The 20,566-nt window shown below is 63.1% G+C and overlaps 1 protein-coding gene across 9 annotated transcripts in view; it reads right to left on the reverse strand.

Moving 5' to 3' along the window:
* Nucleotides 1-529: 529 nt before the first annotated feature.
* The window catches only part of DTX2 (deltex E3 ubiquitin ligase 2), a 55,663-nt gene continuing 35,626 nt past the window's right edge, over nucleotides 530-20,566 (reverse strand). For 5 of the 9 annotated variants that reach the window (XM_024249713.3, XM_024249714.3, XM_063725656.1 and 2 more), the window contains 6 exons: nucleotides 20,425-20,565; nucleotides 6,032-6,111; nucleotides 4,093-4,251; nucleotides 2,961-3,122; nucleotides 2,082-2,171; nucleotides 530-1,144 (listed from right to left, as the gene is read on the reverse strand). In XM_024249713.3, coding sequence (XP_024105481.2) covers nucleotides 917-1,144; nucleotides 2,082-2,171; nucleotides 2,961-3,122; nucleotides 4,093-4,251; nucleotides 6,032-6,111; nucleotides 20,425-20,565 — 860 coding nt within the window. In that variant the 3' untranslated portion in view covers nucleotides 530-916. The remainder of the gene's footprint in view (nucleotides 1,145-2,081; nucleotides 2,172-2,960; nucleotides 3,123-4,092; nucleotides 4,252-6,031; nucleotides 6,112-20,424; nucleotide 20,566) is intronic. The other 4 variants (XM_024249716.3, XM_024249717.3, XM_063725657.1 and 1 more) reach the window with 1 other exon arrangement.

The following is a 20,566-nucleotide window of genomic DNA, read 5'->3' on the forward strand; positions in this document are numbered from 1 at the left end:
TCCCAAAGTGCTAGGATTAGAGGCGTGAGCCACCGCACCTGGCCTAATTTTTTTTTTAGAGATGAGGCCTTGCAATTTTGCTCAGGCTGGTGTCAAACTTCTGGACTAAAGTGAGCCTCCTGTCTTGACCTTCTGAGCACCTGGGATAACAGGCATGCGTCACCATGCCTAGTTCAAGTCAGTGCACCTTTGAACCTGTTTCCACATCAGTAAAACAGAGACAGCAGCTCCAATCCTGAGTGGCATTTTGTGAACCACAACCCCAGGGCCACAAAGGTGACAGCTGGTGCTGTGGGGTAACAGCCCCTGGCACGGCAGGGAGATCAGTGCCGGGCATGTGGAGGCCGCAGAGCCCAGCACCGTGGGCTCCTCCATGCCTCGCTGTGGCCTTTTCTTCAGTTATCAAATGGGAGCTGATGAGCCCATGGGACCCCTTCTTGCTCTGATGCAGGAAGTTGGGGGGGGCGCACACACACACACACACACAAGTGCACACACGCATGCATGCACACACTCAGGACCTGCTGGCTTTGGCCATAGAGCATTTATTGCAAACAAAATTGAGGTAAAAGAAGCTGACCCAGAACCCATGCCCGTCCAGGCTGGGGAAGTCTCTAGTCACCCCACGCCAGGCCCCGAGCACCACGGGCCCGAAGCAGCCCCCAGAGGACAGACGGGCCCTGCGCACTGAGGTAGCTGCATCTTAAGCCCCCATGAGTACAACTGCCCAGGGCTGCCCAATTCCCGGAGGGGAGGAGAGAGAGGGAGGCAGGGGGAGCCCCGGCTTCAGGTGGGGCACACCCCCCACCCTCAACAAACCTCCCAGCCTCTTGAGCTGGGCACTTCCTGCCTGGCCACCCAGCCAGCCATGGGGCAGCGGGGTGGCCACCAGAGGCAGGTGTGCTGGGGTGCAAGGTCACTGTTGCTCCAGGCAGTCCTCGGTCACCCCCTGGGCAGCCAGCTCAGCCAGCACGTTCTGCAGGTAGTTGGGGTCAGGATAGCCGTGGCCCGTAACGTTGCGGTCCATCTCTGTCTTGTGGTGGATCTCGTTCCACACCACGGTGTCCGTCTCACCCGTGGTGCTGGACGTGCCCACTGTGAAGATGAGCCGCCTCTTCCAGGCCACCTTCAGGAGCTCTAGGACCTGCCCGGGGAGGAGGAGGGGGAAGAGGAAGGAGGGGATGGGGAGTGAGAGGGGCTCAGTGAGCAGGGACAGGTTGGCATCATGTTCTTCCCATCCCAGCCCCTCCCAGGTGACCTCATCCACTCCCTGGCACTCACCCCATCTGCGGGGACCCCAAAACTGCCCAATGGACAGTACATTAGGATCCCACGTGAGCCTGGGCTCCAGCCCACCCCGCCTCGGTGCCCGGCACTGCCATCCGTTTGGTCCTGATGCCCAGGCACCACGCTTGAGTCCTCCCTGCTTCCACAGCCAGTGCTGGACGAGCGCCCGCCCACCCACCCTCCCTGGTGGAATCCAGGCCTCCCTGCCCTCTCCCTGCCATCCCCCCGCCTCCAGCTCCTCCCCCTCCAGCCCATTCTCACACGGCCAGAGCTTTTCCAAAGCTCCATCAGCAGCTCCACCTCCGTGGCTTTGCTGGGCACTCAGAACCAGCTCTACCCCTGGGGTTGGCCTGGGGGGCAGCCCTGTCTTCACACCCACACCTCGGGCTTCCACCCTCCTCGCCAGCTGTCCTGCCTTCCTGGAAGGCTCGTCCCCAGCCTTCTCTGCAGCCACAGAGTCCCTATTCATGTCTCAGTGCAGACACGACTGCTCCAGCCTTCCTTGGTCACCTGGTCTAACACGGCCCCTGGTCCCTCCCTGTCACACTCTGACTCTCAGGAGCTCCTGACCCCACCCAGCAGGGTGCTGGAAGGTGATGGCCTCTCCCTCAAGGCTCTGTGAGGTCCAGGCTGCCCTCCCTGTACCCACAGCGGGTCCCCAGAAAAGAGCAGCAGACACTCGGCCCGGCCTCAGCCTCTGTCCTCCACTGCAGAAGCAGAGTCCAGTGTGGCGCCTGGCCTCCCGCCACCTGGCCAGGGCCCCGTCCACCCCCGGGGCGTGTAGTGGCACTCACCTTGCGGCCCTGGGCGTTGTCTGGAAGGTAGCACTGGCGGGGAAACCCTCTGGCAGTGAACGGCTTTCCGGGATTGGGGTGCTCAGGGCCCTGCGGGAGGAACAGACACCAGGATAGGGTGCTCCGAGAGCCCGCACAGGGACAGGCCCCTGCACAGCTCCAACTCCTCCCCAACTCCGAGATGCCAACCCTGAATGTTCCTGAATTTCCCTCTGAGCTGTGGAGAAGTGGAGAGAAACCAGGGCAAAGGCTCATGGTTCAACAAGACAAAAAGACGCCTCCATCCACCACAGGTGGACCTTGGCTGGCAGCCAGTGCCCGCTGCCTGCTGCCCCGTTATCTTCCCACCCTGCCCCGGGGCCTGTGATCCACCTTGGCTCAAAACAGGAGACCGAAAAAACAACCAGGCGACCGAAAGGGCCAGGGCCCGTCTGAGTCTCCTCTGGGACCCTGGGGCCTTGTGCCTAGGCTCCTGACACCCACACACCTGGCCCTGCCACTCCCAACCCAAGGTTCCTCGACGCACAGCCTGCTGTGGCCCCGCTTCTCCAGCCCCTCCGCAGGGTTCCTCCCACTGAACCGCCTGCCCTTCTGCCCAGAACAAGTCCAGCTAAGATGGCTCCTCCTCTAGGAAGGCTTCCCTGGTTCGGGAAAGAGTGGACGGCCAGCTCTTTGCTGCCACAGCCCTAAGAGCTTGCCCTAAGCTCTGGCACTGCCTCCCCATTCCTGGCCCTCCATGGCCCTGGCCTTAGGGGACCTGGGGACCTGAGCTTGGCCACATGGGCATCCTCAGCCTTGATCCAGGGACAGACTGCTGGGACGTGGGCGGGGTGGGAAGAGGGGTGGCCAGGAGTGGGGGACTCCAGGAAGGCCCCTCACCTGGATGCCATGGGGAATGTTGTAAACTATGAGGATGGTCCCGCAGTCCTCGTGGCCGGGGAGCGACATCTGGAACCGTAATACCTCCATCTTTCCTTGGGGCTGGGTCCCCGTCTTCTCTCCATAGATGGTTTTGCAGGAGGGACACTGCAGACTTCCATCCTGAGAGAGGCAGACGCAACCCACTGAGCTGACAGTCTGAGAACACCCAAGAGCGTTACCTCCACCATCAGATGGTAAACGGCCCCGGGAATGGGCCTGCCGCCATCCCAGGGAGTTGCTGGCAGCCTCCTGCCCAGAAACTGGCTTCCAACAGCTTCCCTGCAAAGCTTTGTTTTGCACCAGCAACTCATGCCATTTTTGTTAAAGGGGCATGCTATCAGGAGACAGGTGGCAAGTGGGAAAACTCGGATCCTAAGCAGAAATCTCCATGGGTGAATCGCATTTGCAGTTGGACAGACAGCCTTGCAGCGCCTGATCTGCGGAGCTGGGCCCTGGCTGCCCAGGATGGCAGACACTAGGGAAGCCTGAGCCAGGCTCCGATGCACCACATGACTCAGTTCTCTAAGCCTCCAAACTCTGCCCATCTCTCCTGAAGGCTGATGCAGAGAGAGCAGCTGGGGGTCGGTCTGGGCGCGGCTCTTCATGTGTAGGCTGCCGTGGGGCCCAGGGTCAGCCCTGCCTCGAGGCCTGGCTCCCACCTCCCAGCGGGGTGACCCTGGGCACAGCCCCTGCTCTGAGCCTCTCCCTCATGAGCACTGTGCTGACTACACAGGGATGCTGTAAGGAAGAAGGGAGACAGTGTCTGCAGTGCTTACAAGTGGCCGAGGGGGAGGCGGTGCCCTGAGGCTCAGAGAAGCCCAGAATCTTCTCAGGCCTGGCTGGAGGGGTGGAGGGAACCAGCCGCATTGGTCCTCCTTTCAAAAGTGTGGGGTAGACCTAGGGGAGTAGGGCAGGCCTAGGAGAGCCGGCCAGGCCTTTAGAAAGGTCTTCAAGCTGGCCCCACGCCCAGCACCATCTTTTGCAGAGGCCCGTTCCTACAGTCAAACCTGGAACCCTCCCGTCCCTGCAGGGGACAGCTCAGGACCGTGGGGGCGGGCCACCCGCCTCCGCCTCGGGCCAGTGGGGGCACCTTGTTGCCATTGCAGTACATGGCCAGCAGGCACAGCAGGTGGAAGGCGTGGCTGCACTTGGTGAGGCGACCCACAGCCAGGGGCCCGACTGCCTTGCTGTCAGTCACATCACTGTATCCAGACGTTGCGGACAGCTTCTCCATGCAGATGATGCAGTCCTGGAGGAGACCAAACACGGGTCATGCTCACCAACAGTGGGCTGGGCTGCCGCGGGCCAGTCTTGGAAAAAGAGGCTTTCATGTGCTGAAACGCTGGAAGTGCGGTCAAAGTCAATTCCAAGGCCAGGCGCAGTGGCTCAGGCCTGTAATCCCAGCACTCCGGGAGGCCGATCACTTGAGGTCAGGAATTTGAGGCCAGCCTGGCCAACATGGGAAAACCCCATCTCTACTAACAATACAAACATTAGCTGGGCGTGTTGGCGGGCGCCTATAATCCCAGCTACTCGGGAGGCTGAGGCAAGAGAATCGCTTGAACTCAGGAGGCAGAGGGTGCAGAGCTGAGATTGTGCCACTGCACTCCAACCTGGGCGACAGAGTGAGACTCCGTCTCAGGGAAAAAAAAAAAAAAAAATAGTCCATTCCACAGGCTGGAAACACAGGTGAGTCACCGGGACCTGTGCCCTTGAAGGGCTTACCAGCAGCACAGGCCCGACATGACAGCAGGAGCCACCAAATGGCGAGGACGGACAGGGCAGGATCCCGGCAGAGGCCCTCGGAGTGGGGTCTTACAAGGGAGACAGGAATTGCCAGACGGACAAGCACAGAGTGGGCGCCTGGGAAGCGGGAGGAGGACGCTCTGAACGAGGACCAGCACACGGGCACTAAAGCTGGCAGGGGGTGGGCTGGAAGCAGGAGATGAGACAGAATCAGGGAGAGGCGGGCCCTCGGGGCTCTGGCTGCCACACTCAGGGGCTTGGGGCTGTGTGTGAGTTGGGAGTCCTGCTGGGGGTTCCAGGCAGGGAGTGCTCCCATGATCCAAGCTGCGTGCTGGCTGTGCAGACGGCAGCTTGGAGAGGAGGAGCCTGGGGTGAAACGGCCCAGTCACACCAGATGGGCACCAGGGCCGAGACAGAGCTGAGCGCTGGGCAGGCGGGAATGTGGCAAGGGCTTGTGGAAGGGGTGGGACACATGAGGAGGACTTTCAGGCTCCTTTCCAAACCTTTACTTACCAGATTTTTCTCATGGACTCAACAGACTGGAGAAAGAGACAAGTGAAGAGTCCCTGGGTACTGGGGCTCCTTGCCTTCCACCCGCCCCCAAGTAACGGAAGATCTCTGGGTACTGGTACTCCCGGCCATTCACCCACCCCTCCAACAGTATATCCAGGGCTCCCCGCTAAAATCAGGGGAAAGTGGTGCTGCAGTCCCCAAAACGTGGCTCAGCAGAGGTTCAGGTTCTATGGAAGCGCAACAGGAGTCTGACTGGTCCCGTTCATTACAGGAGGCCAGGAGGACAGGGCTGCAGTGAGCTGTGATCACACCACTGCACTAAGCCTGGGCGACAGTGCGCACCCCTGTCTTTAAGAATAAAAAAATTATAGGAACCTTGACCAGCTCTCCCAATAGCCGGGGGGCAGAACAGCCACCTGGACGAGGCCACCTCACTTCTACACCAGCATCCGCACGGTGGAGAGTGGGGCAGGCTGGCCCATCCCTTGTCTCTGGAATTCCTGCTCCCAGGACGGCCATCAGGCTATGGAGAGGCCAGGGCCGGGAGAGCAGGGGCTTTGCTCAGGACCACAGCTCCTTAAGTGCAAAGCTCAGACCATAACGGTGTGGGTGTCGGGAGGCTGGGAGATGAAACCAAAGGGGCTGGAGCAAGGCCCTGGCACACAGAGGCACCTGGGAAGCACCCTTCAAGCGAGAAGGGGCGGATGTCCTTTCCATGTGGAGTTGTTTCCAAACAGAAACAAAGGCAGCCAAGGTCCCAAGACACAAACCTCATCTGGGGGCACTTTCAGCTCTTCCGTGTAGTTTTTTATGACCTGCTCTGGCTCTGGCTCTGGCTTCGGGGTCGCTCCTAGAAGAGAGAAGTACATAAGTAGCGTCCTGAGGAGCACAGGCTGGAGAGGAGGCCAAAGGGCGAGGAAGGCAAGGGAGAGGTCCAAGCTGCCAGGAGGAAATGCGAGAGGGGCCCAGACAGGGAGGCCAGTGTGCGGGAGGGGAGAGCTCAGCGTCAGGCACAGAGCCCCGAGCTCCGTCGGGCAAAGCCTTCCCCAGTCCCACCGTCCGGGGACCCGGCTCAGCCCCAGGCGCCATGGAGGATGCAGAAGAGCAGAAACAGCAGCACAATCTCCTGGGAGCCGCATCCCCGCGCACATTCAGTGAGGAAACCGACCCCGGCGCTTCTGAGGCTGCGCGGAAGAGTCAGACAGCCGCTTCGGGTACAAACTACTCCAGGGGGCGTTGTGGCAGCACGATTTGATTCAACTTGCATTACCCTGGCATGAACATCGCAGGGAGAAGGGAGTCTGGGGTCCAGCGTGTACGGGCAGCTGCACACGCGCCGCCTGCCACACCGACACTGTCCCGGGAAACGCCTGCCACTGACTGGGAAGGTCTGTCACGTGCCGTAGCTCCTAAGTCCAGCGACTCTGGGGAGGGGCCAAGACGTGGCAGGAGCCCACCCTGACGGCTTCACTCGCTGTCTGTGCACACGTGCACGAAGCTGGAGGGAGAAGGGCTGCATCTCCATAAACACCGAACCCCACATCCAGTAAAGCCTCTCCTACAGACAAGAAGCTCCCTGAGCTGGTGAGGATCGGCGCGGCCCAGAGCGTTCTCTAGGTAGCGGGAGTAGCAGAGAACCACAGAGGCCAGCAGCCAAGCCCGTGCGGGGGTGAAAGAGGGACGGGGAGCCCAGTGCCACCCGTGGAGGCGCTCCTGAGAGGGGCTCCACCCCAAGGTCATGGTGGGGCTGCGGTCGTCCCAGCCTCCAGGACCAGAAGGGGCTCTGGTTTGAACCCAAGCTCATGGCCATCAGGGGCTGCAGAGAGTTCTAAGCCTGAGGGCTCACAGCTGCACCTACTCAACTCCCTTTACACCAAAAAGGGCCAGGGAGGGGACAGTTTGGCAGGGAGGTGGCGTGGTTGGGCGGAGGCTAGAGTCGGCAGGGTTTCTTTAATTCTGGTTCTCTTGCTGTGGCCGAATCATGCCACCTCTGAGCCTCGGTTCCCTGATCTCAAACGGGAAAGACGAATATGTAACCAAGCTGGAGTTGCTGTGATGGCATTGGCAGCTGTGACCTGGAGGGAAGCTGCTGGCAAGACCACACCCCCCGACCCCCATCCACACACCACACACCTCCACCCACACCCCCAGCACCTCCACACACCACACACCCACACCCACACACACCCCACACCTCCACCCACACCCCCAGCACCTCCACACACCACACACCTCCACCCCCAGCACCTCCACACACCACACACCCACACCCACACCCCCAGCACCTCCACACACCACACACCTCCACCCACACCCCCAGCACCTCCACACACCACACACCTCCACCCACACCCCCAGCACCTCCACACACCACACACCTCCACCCACACCCCCAGCACCTCCACACACCACACACCCACACCCACACCCCCAGCACCTCCACACACCACACACCCACACCCACACCCCCAGCACCTCCACACACCACACACCCACACCCACACCCCCAGCACCTCCACACACCACACACCCACACCCACACCCCCAGCACCTCCACACACCACACACCCACACCCCCAGCACCTCCACACACACCACACACCCACACCCCCAGCACCTCCACACACCACACACCCACACCCACACCCCCAGCACCTCCACACACCACACACCCACACCCACACCCCCAGCACCTCCACACACCACACACCCACACCCACACCCCCAGCACCTCCACACACCACACACCCACACCCCCAGCACCTCCACACACCACACACCTCCACACACACCCCCAGCACCTCCACACACCACACACCCACACCCACACCCCCAGCACCTCCACACACCACACACCCACACCCCCAGCACGTCCACACACCACACACCTCCACCCACACCCCCAGCACCTCCACACACCACACACCTCCACCCACACCCCCAGCACCTCCACACACCACACCACCCACACCTCCACACACCCCCACACACCCACACCCCCCACACACACCCCACACCTCCACCCACACCCCCAGCACCTCCACACACCACACACCCACACCCACACCCCCAGCACCTCCACACACCACACACCCACACCCCCAGCACCTCCACACACCACACACCTCCACCCACACCCCCAGCACCTCCACACACCACACACCCACACCCACACCCCCAGCACCTCCACACACCACACACCCACACCCACACCCCCAGCACCTCCACACACCACACACCTCCACCCACACCCCCAGCACCTCCACACACCACACACCTCCACCCACACCCCCAGCACCTCCACACACACCACACACCTCCACCCACACCCCCAGCACCTCCACACACCACACACCTCCACCCACACCCCCAGCACCTCCACACACCACACACCTCCACCCACACCCCCAGCACCTCCACACACCACACACCTCCACCCACACCCCCAGCACCTCCACACACCACACACCTCCACCCACACCCCCAGCACCTCCACACACCACACACCCACACCCACACCCCCAGCACCTCCACACACCACACACCCACACCCCCAGCACCTCCACACACCACACACCTCCACCCACACCCCCAGCACCTCCACACACCACACACCCACACCCACACCCCCAGCACCTCCACACACCACACACCCACACCCACGCCCCCAGCACCTCCACACACCACACACCTCCACCCACACCCCCAGCACCTCCACACACCACACACCTCCACCCACACCCCCAGCACCTCCACACACACCACACACCTCCACCCACACCCCCAGCACCTCCACACACCACACACCTCCACCCACACCCCCAGCACCTCCACACACCACACACCTCCACCCACACCCCCAGCACCTCCACACACCACACCACCCACACCTCCACACACCCCCACACACCCACACCCCCCACACACACCCCACACCTCCACCCACACCCCCAGCACCTCCACACACCACACACCCACACCCACACCCCCAGCACCTCCACACACCACACACCCACACCCCCAGCACCTCCACACACCACACACCTCCACCCACACCCCCAGCACCTCCACCCACACCCCCAGCACCTCCACACACCACACCACCCACACCTCCACACACCCCCACACACCCACACCCCCCACACACACCCCACACCTCCACCCACACCCCCAACACCTCCACACACCACACACCCACACCCACACCCCCAGCACCTCCACACACCACACACCCACACCCCCAGCACCTCCACACACCACACACCTCCACCCACACCCCCAGCACCTCCACACACCACACACCCACACCCACACCCCCAGAACCTCCACACACCACACACCCACACCCCCAGCACCTCCACACACCACACACCTCCACCCACACCCCCAGCACCTCCACACACCACACACCCACACCCACACCCTCAGCACCTCCACACACCACACACCCACACCCACACCCCCAGCACCTCCCCACACCACACACCTCCACCCACACCCCCAGCACCTCCACACACCACACACCTCCACCCACACCCCCAGCACCTCCACACACCACACACCTCCACCCACACCCCCAGCACCTCCACACACCACACACCCACACCCACACCCCCAGCACCTCCACACACCACACACCCACACCCCCAGCACCTCCACACACCACACACCTCCACCCACACCCCCAGCACCTCCACACACCACACACCCACACCCACACCCCCAGCACCTCCACACACCACACACCCACACCCCCAGCACCTCCACACACCACACACCTCCACCCACACCCCCAGCACCTCCACACACCACACACCCACACCCACACCCCCAGCACCTCCACACACCACACACCCACACCCACACCCCCAGCACCTCCACACACCACACACCTCCACCCACACCCCCAGCACCTCCACACACACCACACACCTCCACCCACACCCCCAGCACCTCCACACACCACACACCTCCACCCACACCCCCAGCACCTCCACACACCACACACCTCCACCCACACCCCCAGCACCTCCACACACCACACACCTCCACCCACACCCCCAGCACCTCCACACACCACACACCTCCACCCACACCCCCAGCACCTCTACACACCACACACCTCCACCCACACCCCCAGCACCTCCACACACCACACACCTCCACCCACACCCCCAGCACCTCCACACACCACACACCTCCACCCACACCCCCAGCACCTCCACACACCACACACCTCCACCCACACCCCACACACACACCCCACACCTCCACCCACACCTCCAGCACCTCCACACACACCACACACCCACACCCACACCCCCAGCACCTCCACACACCACACACCCACACCCCCCATACACACACACCCCACACCTCCACCCACACCTCCAGCACCTCCACACACACCACACACCCACACCCCCCACACACACACACCACACACCTCCACCCACACCACCCACACCTCCACCCACACCACCCACACCTCCACCCACACCCCCAGCACCTCCACACACCCCCACACACCCACACCCCACACACACCCCACACCTCCACCCACACCACCCACACCTCCACATACCCCCACACACCCACACCCCACACACACCCCCCACACCTCCACCCACACCACCCACACCTCCACACACCCCCACACACCCACACACACACCCCACACCTCCACCCACACCACCCACACCTCCACACACCCCCACACACCCACACCCCACACACCCCCCACAACTCCACCCACAGCACCCACACCTCCACACACCCCCACACACCCACACCCCACACACACACCCCACACCTCCACCCACACCCCCAGCACCTCCACACACACCACACACCCACACCCTCCACACACACCCCACACCTCCACCCACACCACCTACACCTCCACACACCCCCACACACCCACACCCCACACACCCCACAACTCCACCCACAGCACCCACACCTCCACACACCCCCACACACCCACACCCCACACACACACCCCACACCTCCACCCACACCCCCAGCACCTACACACACACCACACACCCACACCCCCCACACACACCCCACACCTCCACCCACACCCCCCACACCTCCACATACCCCCACACACCCACACCCCACACACACCCCCCACACCTCCACCGACACCACCCACACCTCCACACACCCCCACACACCCACACCCCACACACACCCCACAACTCCACCCACAGCACCCACACCTCCACACACCCCCACACACCCACACCCCACACACACACCCCACACCTCCACCCACACCCCCAGCACCTACACACACACCACACACCCACACCCCCCACACACACCCCACACCTCCACCCACACCACCCACACCTCCACATACCCCCACACACCCACACCCCACACACACACCCCACAACACCCACAGCACCCACACCTCCACACACCCCCACATATCCCACACTGCCACACACCCCCCACCCACACCCCCCACAACTCCACCCACACCCCCAACTCCACCCACACCCCCACACACCCACACCCCACACACACACCCCACAACTCCACCCACACCACCCACACCTCCACACACCCCCACACACCCACACCCCACACACACCCCACACCTCCACCCACACCACCCACACCTCCACACACCCCCACACACCCACACCCCACACACACACCACACCTCCACCCACACCACCCACACCTCCACACACCCCCACACACCCACACCACCCACACCTCCACACACCCCCACATATCCCACACCCCACAACTCCACCCACACCACCCACACCTCCACACACCCCCACACACCCACACCCCACACACACACTCCACACCTCCACCCACACCACCCACACCTCCACATACCCCCACACACCCACACCCCACACACACCCCACAACTCCACCCACACCACCCACACCTCCACACACCCCCACATATCCCACACTGCCACACACCCCCCACCCACACCCCCCACAACTCCACCCACACCCCCCACAACTCCACCCACACCCCCACACACCCACACCCCACACACACCCCCCACAACTCCACCCACACCACCCACACCTCCACACACCCCCACACACCCACACCCACCCCACACCTCCACCCACACCACCCACACCTCCACACACCCCCACACACCCACACCCCACACACACACCCCACACCTCCACCCACACCACCCACACCTCCACATACCCCCACACACCCACACCCCACACACACCCCACAACTCCACCCACACCACCCACACCTCCACACACCCCCACATATCCCACACTGCCACACACCCCCCACCCACACCCCCCACAACTCCACCCACACCCCCCACAACTCCACCCACACCCCCACACACCCACACCCCACACACACACCCCACAACTCCACCCACACCACCCACACCTCCACACACCCCCACACACCCACACCCCACACACACCCCACACCTCCACCCACACCACCCACACCTCCACACACCCCCACACACCCACACCCCACACACACACCACACCTCCACCCACACCACCCACACCTCCACACACCCCCACACACCCACACCACCCACACCTCCACACACCCCCACATATCCCACACCCCACAACTCCACCCACACCACCCACACCTCCACACACCCCCACACACCCCCACCCCACACACACACCCCACAACTCCACCCACACCACCCACACCTCCACATACCCCCACACACCCACACCCCACACACACACCCCACAACTCCACCCACACCACCCACACCTCCACACACCCCCACACACCCACACCCCCCACACACCCCACACCTCCACCCACACCACCCACACCTCCACACACCCCCACACACCCACACCCCACACACACACCCCACACCTCCACCCACACCCACACCACCCACACCCCCACACACCCACACCCCACACACACACCCCACACCTCCACCCACACCACCCACACCTCCACGTACCCCCACACACCCACACCCCACACACACACAACTCCACCCACAGCACCCACACCTCCACACACCCCCACACACCCACACCCCACACACACACCCCACAACTCCACCCACACCACCCACACCTCCACATACCCCCACACACCCACACCCCACACACACACCACAACTCCACCCACAGCACCCACACCTCCACACACCCCTACACACCCACACCCCACACACACACCCCACAACTCCACCCACACCACCCACACCTCCACATACCCCCACACACCCACACCCCACACACACACCCCACAACTCCACCCACACCACCCACACCTCCACACACCCCCACACACACACCCCACAACTCCACCCACACCACACACACCTCCACACACCCCCACATATCCCACACCTCCACACACCCCCCACACACCCACACCCCACACACACCCCACAACTCCACCCACACCACCCACACCTCCACACACCCCCACATATCCCACACCTCCACACACCCCCACACACCCACACCCCACACACACCCCACAACTCCACCCACACCACCCACACCTCCACACACCCCCACACACCCACACCCCACACACACACCCCACAACTCCACCCACACCACCCACACCTCCACACACCCCCACATATCCCACACCTCCACACACCCCCACACACCCACACCCCACACACACCCCACAACTCCACCCACACCACCCACACCTCCACACACCCCCACATATCCCACACTGCCACACACCCCCCACCCACACCCCCCACAACTCCACCCACACCCCCAACTCCACCCACACCCCCACCTCCACACACCCCCACACACCCACACCACCCACACCTCCACACACCCCCACACACCCACACCACCCACACCTCCACACACCCCCACATATCCCACACCGCCACACACCCCCCACACACACCCCCCACAACTCCACCCACACCCCCCCACAACTCCACCCACACCCCTCCACATCTCTACACACCCCACACCTCCACATCCCACTCACCCCACACCTCCACACACCACACACACACCCCCAACTCCACCCACACCCCCCACCTCCACACGCCCCACACCTCCACACACCCCACACCCACCTCCACACACCCCACACACCCCACACACCTCCACACACCCCACACCTCCACATCCCACTCACCCCACACCTCCACACACCCCACATCTCCACACATCCCACACCTCCACACGCCACACACACACCCCACACCTCCACACACTCCCACATATCCCACACCTCCACACACCCCCACATATCCCACACCTCCACACACCCCACACCCCTCCACACACCCCACACACACACCCCCACCTCCACACACCCCACACACCTCCACACACCCCACACACACACCCCCACCTCCACACACCCCACACACCTCCACACACCCCACACACACACCCCTCCACACACCCCACACACACACCCCTCCACACACCCCACACACACACCCCTCATACCTCCACACCCCACACTCCACACACCCCACACACCCCATACACACACCCCCCATACCTCCATACATCCCACACACCTCCACACACCCCACACACCCCATACACACACCCCCCACAACTCCACCTACAACACCCACAACTCCACCCACACCCCCCACAACTCCACCCACACCCCTCCACATCTCCACACACCCCACACCTCCACATCCCACCCACCCCACACCTCCACACACCACACACACACACCCCCCCAACTCCACCCACACCCCCCCACACCTCCACACGCCCCACACCTCCACACGTCCCACACCCCACATCTCCACACACCCACCTCCATACACCCCACACACCTCCACACACCCCACACCTCCACACACCCCACACCCCACACACCTCCACACACCCCACACCTCCACACACCCCACACCCCACACACCTCCACACGCCCCACACCTCCACACGCCCCACACCCCACACCTCCACACACCCACCTCCATAAACCCCACACACCTCCACACACCCCACACCTCCACACCTCCACACACCCCACACCTCCACACCTCCACACACCCCACACACCCCACACCTCCACACACCCCACACACCCCACACCTCCACACACCCCACATCCCACACACCCCCACATATCCCACACTTCCACACACCCCACACCCCACACACCCCCACACCCCCACATATCCCACACCTCCACACACCCACCTCCATACACCCCACACACCTCCACACACCCCACACCTCCACACCTCCACACACCCCACACCTCCACACCTCCACACACCCCACACACCCCACACCTCCACACAGCCCACACACCCCACACCTCCACACACCCCACATCCCACACACCCCCACATATCCCACACCTCCACACACCCCACACCCTACACACCCCCACATATCCCACACTTCCACACACCCCACACCCCACACACCCCCACACCCCCACACCCCCACATATCCCACACCTCCACACACCCCATACCCCACACACCCCACACCCCACACACCCCACACCTCCACACATCCCACACCTCCACACGCCACACACACATCCCACACCTCCACACACCCCACACCCCACACACCCCACACCCCACACACCCCACACCTCCACACATCCCACACCTCCACACGCCACACACACACCCCACACCTCCACACACCCCACACCCCACACACCCCACACCCCACACACCCCACACCCCACACACCCCACACACCCCACACCTCCACACATCCCACACCTCCACACACCACACACACACCCCACACCTCCACACACCCCCACATATCCCACACCTCCACACACCCCACACCCCACACACCTCCACACACCCCACACACACACCCCCACCTCCACACACCCCACACACCACACACCCCACACCCCTCCACACACCCCACACCCCACACCCCACACACCGCACACCTCCACACACCTCCACACCCCACACACCTCCACATACCCCACACCTCCACACACCCCACACCCCACACACCCCACACCCCACACACCCCACACCCCACACACTCCACACCTCCACACACCCCACACCCCCACACACCCCACACCCCACACACCTCCACACACCCCACACACACACACCTCATACCTCCACACACCCCACACACCCCACACACACACCCCCCATACCTCCACACATCCCACACACCTCCACACACCCCACACACACCCCCCCATACCTCCACACATCCCACACACCTCCACACACCCCACACACCACACACACACCCCCAACTCCACCCACACCCCCACCTCCACACACCCCACACCTCCACACACCCCACACCCCACACACCCCACACACCTCCACACACCCCACACACACACCCCCCATACCTCCACACATCCCACACACCTCCACACACCCCACATACCCCACACACATACCCCCCACAACTCCACCCACACCCCCCCACACCTCCACACACCCCACACACCACACACACACACCTCCCCAACTCCACCCACACCCCCCCACACCTCCACACACCCCACACCTCCACACACCCCCCACCCCACACACCCCACACACCTCCACACACCCCACACCACACACACGCCACACCCCACACACCTCCACACACCCACTTCCACACACTCCACACCTCCACACACCACATACCCCACACCCCACACACCTCCACACACCCCACACCTCCACACACCCCACACCCCACACACCCCACACCTCCACACACCCCACACCCCACACACCCCCACACATCCCACACCTCCACACACCCCACACACCCCCACATATCCCACACCCGACACACCCCCCCACCCCACACACCTCCACATATCCCACACACCCCACACACCCCACACACCCCACACACACACCCCCATACCTCCACACACTCCACACACCTCCACACACCCCACACCTCCACACACCTCCACACCCCACACACCTCCACACACCCCACACCCCCACACACCCCACACCTCCACACCCCACACCCCCCACACCTCCACACACCCCACACACCTCCACACACCCCACACACACCCCCCCATACCTCCACACACCCCACACACCTCCACACACCCCACACACCCCACACACACACCCCCACCTCCACACACCCCACACACCTCCACACACCCCACACCCCCCACACACACACCCCCATACCTCCACACACCCCACACACCTCCACACAACCCACACACCCCACACCCCACACACCCCACACCTCCACACCCCACACCCCCCACACCCCACACCTCCACACACCCCACACACCTCCACACACCCCACACCCCACACACACACCCCCATACCTCCACACACCCCACACACCTCCACACACCCTACACACCCCACACACACACCCCCACCTCCACACACCCCACACACCTCCACACACCCCACACACCCCACACCTCCACACACCTCCACACCCCACACACCTCCACACACCCCACACCCCACACACCCCACACCTCCACACCCCACAGCCCCCACACCCCACACCTCCACACACCCCACACACCTCCACACACCCCACACCCCACACACACACCCCCATACCTCCACACACCCCACACACCTCCACACACCCCATACACCTCCCCACACCCCACACACCTCCCCACACACACACCCCCATACCTCCACACACCCCACACACCTCCACACACCCCACACACCTCCACACACCCCACACCCCACACACACACCCCACACACCTCCACACACCCCACACACCTCCCCACACCCCACACACCTCCCCACACACACACCCCCACCTCCACACACCCCACACACCTCCACACACCCCACACACCCCACACCTCCACACACCTCCACACCCCACACACCTCCACACACCCCACACACCCCACACCTCCACACCCCACACCCCCCACACCCCACACCTCCACACACCCCACACACCTCCACACACCCCACACCCCACACACACACACCCATACCTCCACACACCCCACACACCTCCACACACCCCATACACCTCCCCACACCCCACACACCTCCCCACACACACACCCCCATACCTCCACACACCCCACACACCTCCACACACCCCACACACCTCCACACACCCCACACCCCACACACACACCCCACACACCTCCACACACCCCACACACCTCCCCACACCCCACACACCTCCCCACACACACACCCCCACCTCCACACACCCCACACACCTCCACACACCCCACACACCCCACACCTCCACACACCTCCACACCCCACACACCTCCACACACCCCACACACCCCACACCTCCACACCCCACACCCCCCACACCCCACACCTCCACACACCCCACACACCTCCACACACCCCACACCCCACACACACACACCCATACCTCCACACACCCCACACACCTCCACACACCCCACACCCCACACACCCCACACACCTCCACACACACCACACACCCCACACACACACCCCACACACCCCACACACACACCCCCCATACCTCCACACATCCCACACACCTCCACACACCCCACACACCTCCACACACCCCACACACCTCCCCACACACACACCCCCACCTCCACACCCCCCACACACACCCCCCCCATACCTCCACACATCCCACACACCTCCACACACCCCACACACACACCCCCCACAACTCCACCCACACCCCCCCACACACCCCACACACCCCACACACCACACACACACACCCCCCACAACTCCACCCACACCCCCCACACACCCCACACACCCCACACACCACACACACACACACCCCACAACTCCACCCACACCCCCCACACCTCCACACACCCCACACAACCCCCACACCTCTACACATCCCACACACCTCACACACCTCCCACACCTCCACACACCCATACAGACTGCCCGAACCCAAATCCTGTCACCATGGCGAGAACGCCAGACCAGAACGATGGCCCCCAGCTCAGGGTGGCCCTCCGTCTGGCTGGAATGCCCTGCTCAGGCTGAGGGGGGCCTTTTTGTTTGGAAAAGCCTGTCAACTCGAGCCATCTCCGGGTGAGCCTGGGCCTCACCTCTGCCCAGCCCTGGTGAGGCCGGGCACAGCATCCCACCCCCGCCCACCCACCCCAGCCCTTGCAGCTTTTCAGAACAGAAGGGAGCTTTCTATTAGCCACGTGTCTCAAAAGGGGCCAGCCAGGTGAACCGCCAACAGCGTGTCCTTCCCAGGTAAACCCGAGTGCCACAGAAGGTTGCCGGCCTGGTCTGCCAACAAGTCCGGCTCCTCCCCCAGGGCAGGGGAAGGGCAGGGCGTGCAGAGCCCTGGGCTGAGGGCAGGAGCTCGAGGCCCACCCCTCCCTGAGCCCGCCTCCTCGCCTGTGGCTGGAGGTCGGACACGATCGGAAGCCACCCTTGCCGCATGCCAGGCGCTTCGAGTATTTCCTAGTCCTCGCCAAGCCCCTCTGCTAAGCGGAGGCTCTGAGAGGACCTGCTGAGATGACACAGCCACTGAGAGCCAGCAGGGCCACGGCCACCCTCCCTGCCCGCCACCACGCCCACTCAGGAGCGTCTGGACTGGCCGCAGTCCACACTTCCACAGCCCAGGGGTGGAAGCAGGGCCAGTACTCTCTTGGGAAAGGTTCAGAACTTGACCATCACAGGCTGCTCCGAGCAGGTCTTGCTATAACTCCCTGACCTGCTGTGGTCCTAAAGTCCCTTCTTCCCTGGCCATGCAACGAGCAGGGCAGGGGTCACCGAGGGACCCCTCTCAAGCAGCCCACGTGGTGGCCACACAGGGCTGGGGGCCAGGGCAGCAGACCTGGGCAGCAAACCTGGGCCGCTGTCTGGGGGCCTTTCCCGAGACACATGCTGGCCCTGGCGGAAGTGACAGTTGTCCCCGCATCCTGAGTTGGGCACCGCCTCTCACCCACAACTTGTTGCTTACAAAAATCACAAAGTCCTCAAGAACAAGCCCCCCTCATGCCAGCTGTGACTGGAGGAGAGGAGCTGAACTCTGGGGCTGTGGTGGAAAGTCAGCTTCCAGGGGCTGCCTCTGCTGCTGAGCGGGGGCAGGGAGAAGGGCCACTGAGCCCCTTCCCCCAGGAGTCAGGGAGCAGAGAGAAGGAAGAGGGTCTGTGCAGAAGAGTCAGAGGCAGGAAGGCTGGAAGGAGGCTTAGCAAAGGTCAGAGAGCTTTTGGGAACAAGAACTACCTTTCATGGACATTTTCCTCAATCTCTTAACTGAGCTGTGACTTTTAGAAGCCAGACGGGAGGCGGGAGGGCTGGTGGGCTGGGGTGCGCGGCTAAGACACACGGGGAGTCCAATGGCTGACATCAGAACACTCGTCATGCC

This window comes from Pongo abelii, chromosome 6 (assembly GCF_028885655.2).
Source record: "Pongo abelii isolate AG06213 chromosome 6, NHGRI_mPonAbe1-v2.0_pri, whole genome shotgun sequence".
Lineage (NCBI taxonomy): Eukaryota > Metazoa > Chordata > Mammalia > Primates > Hominidae > Pongo > Pongo abelii.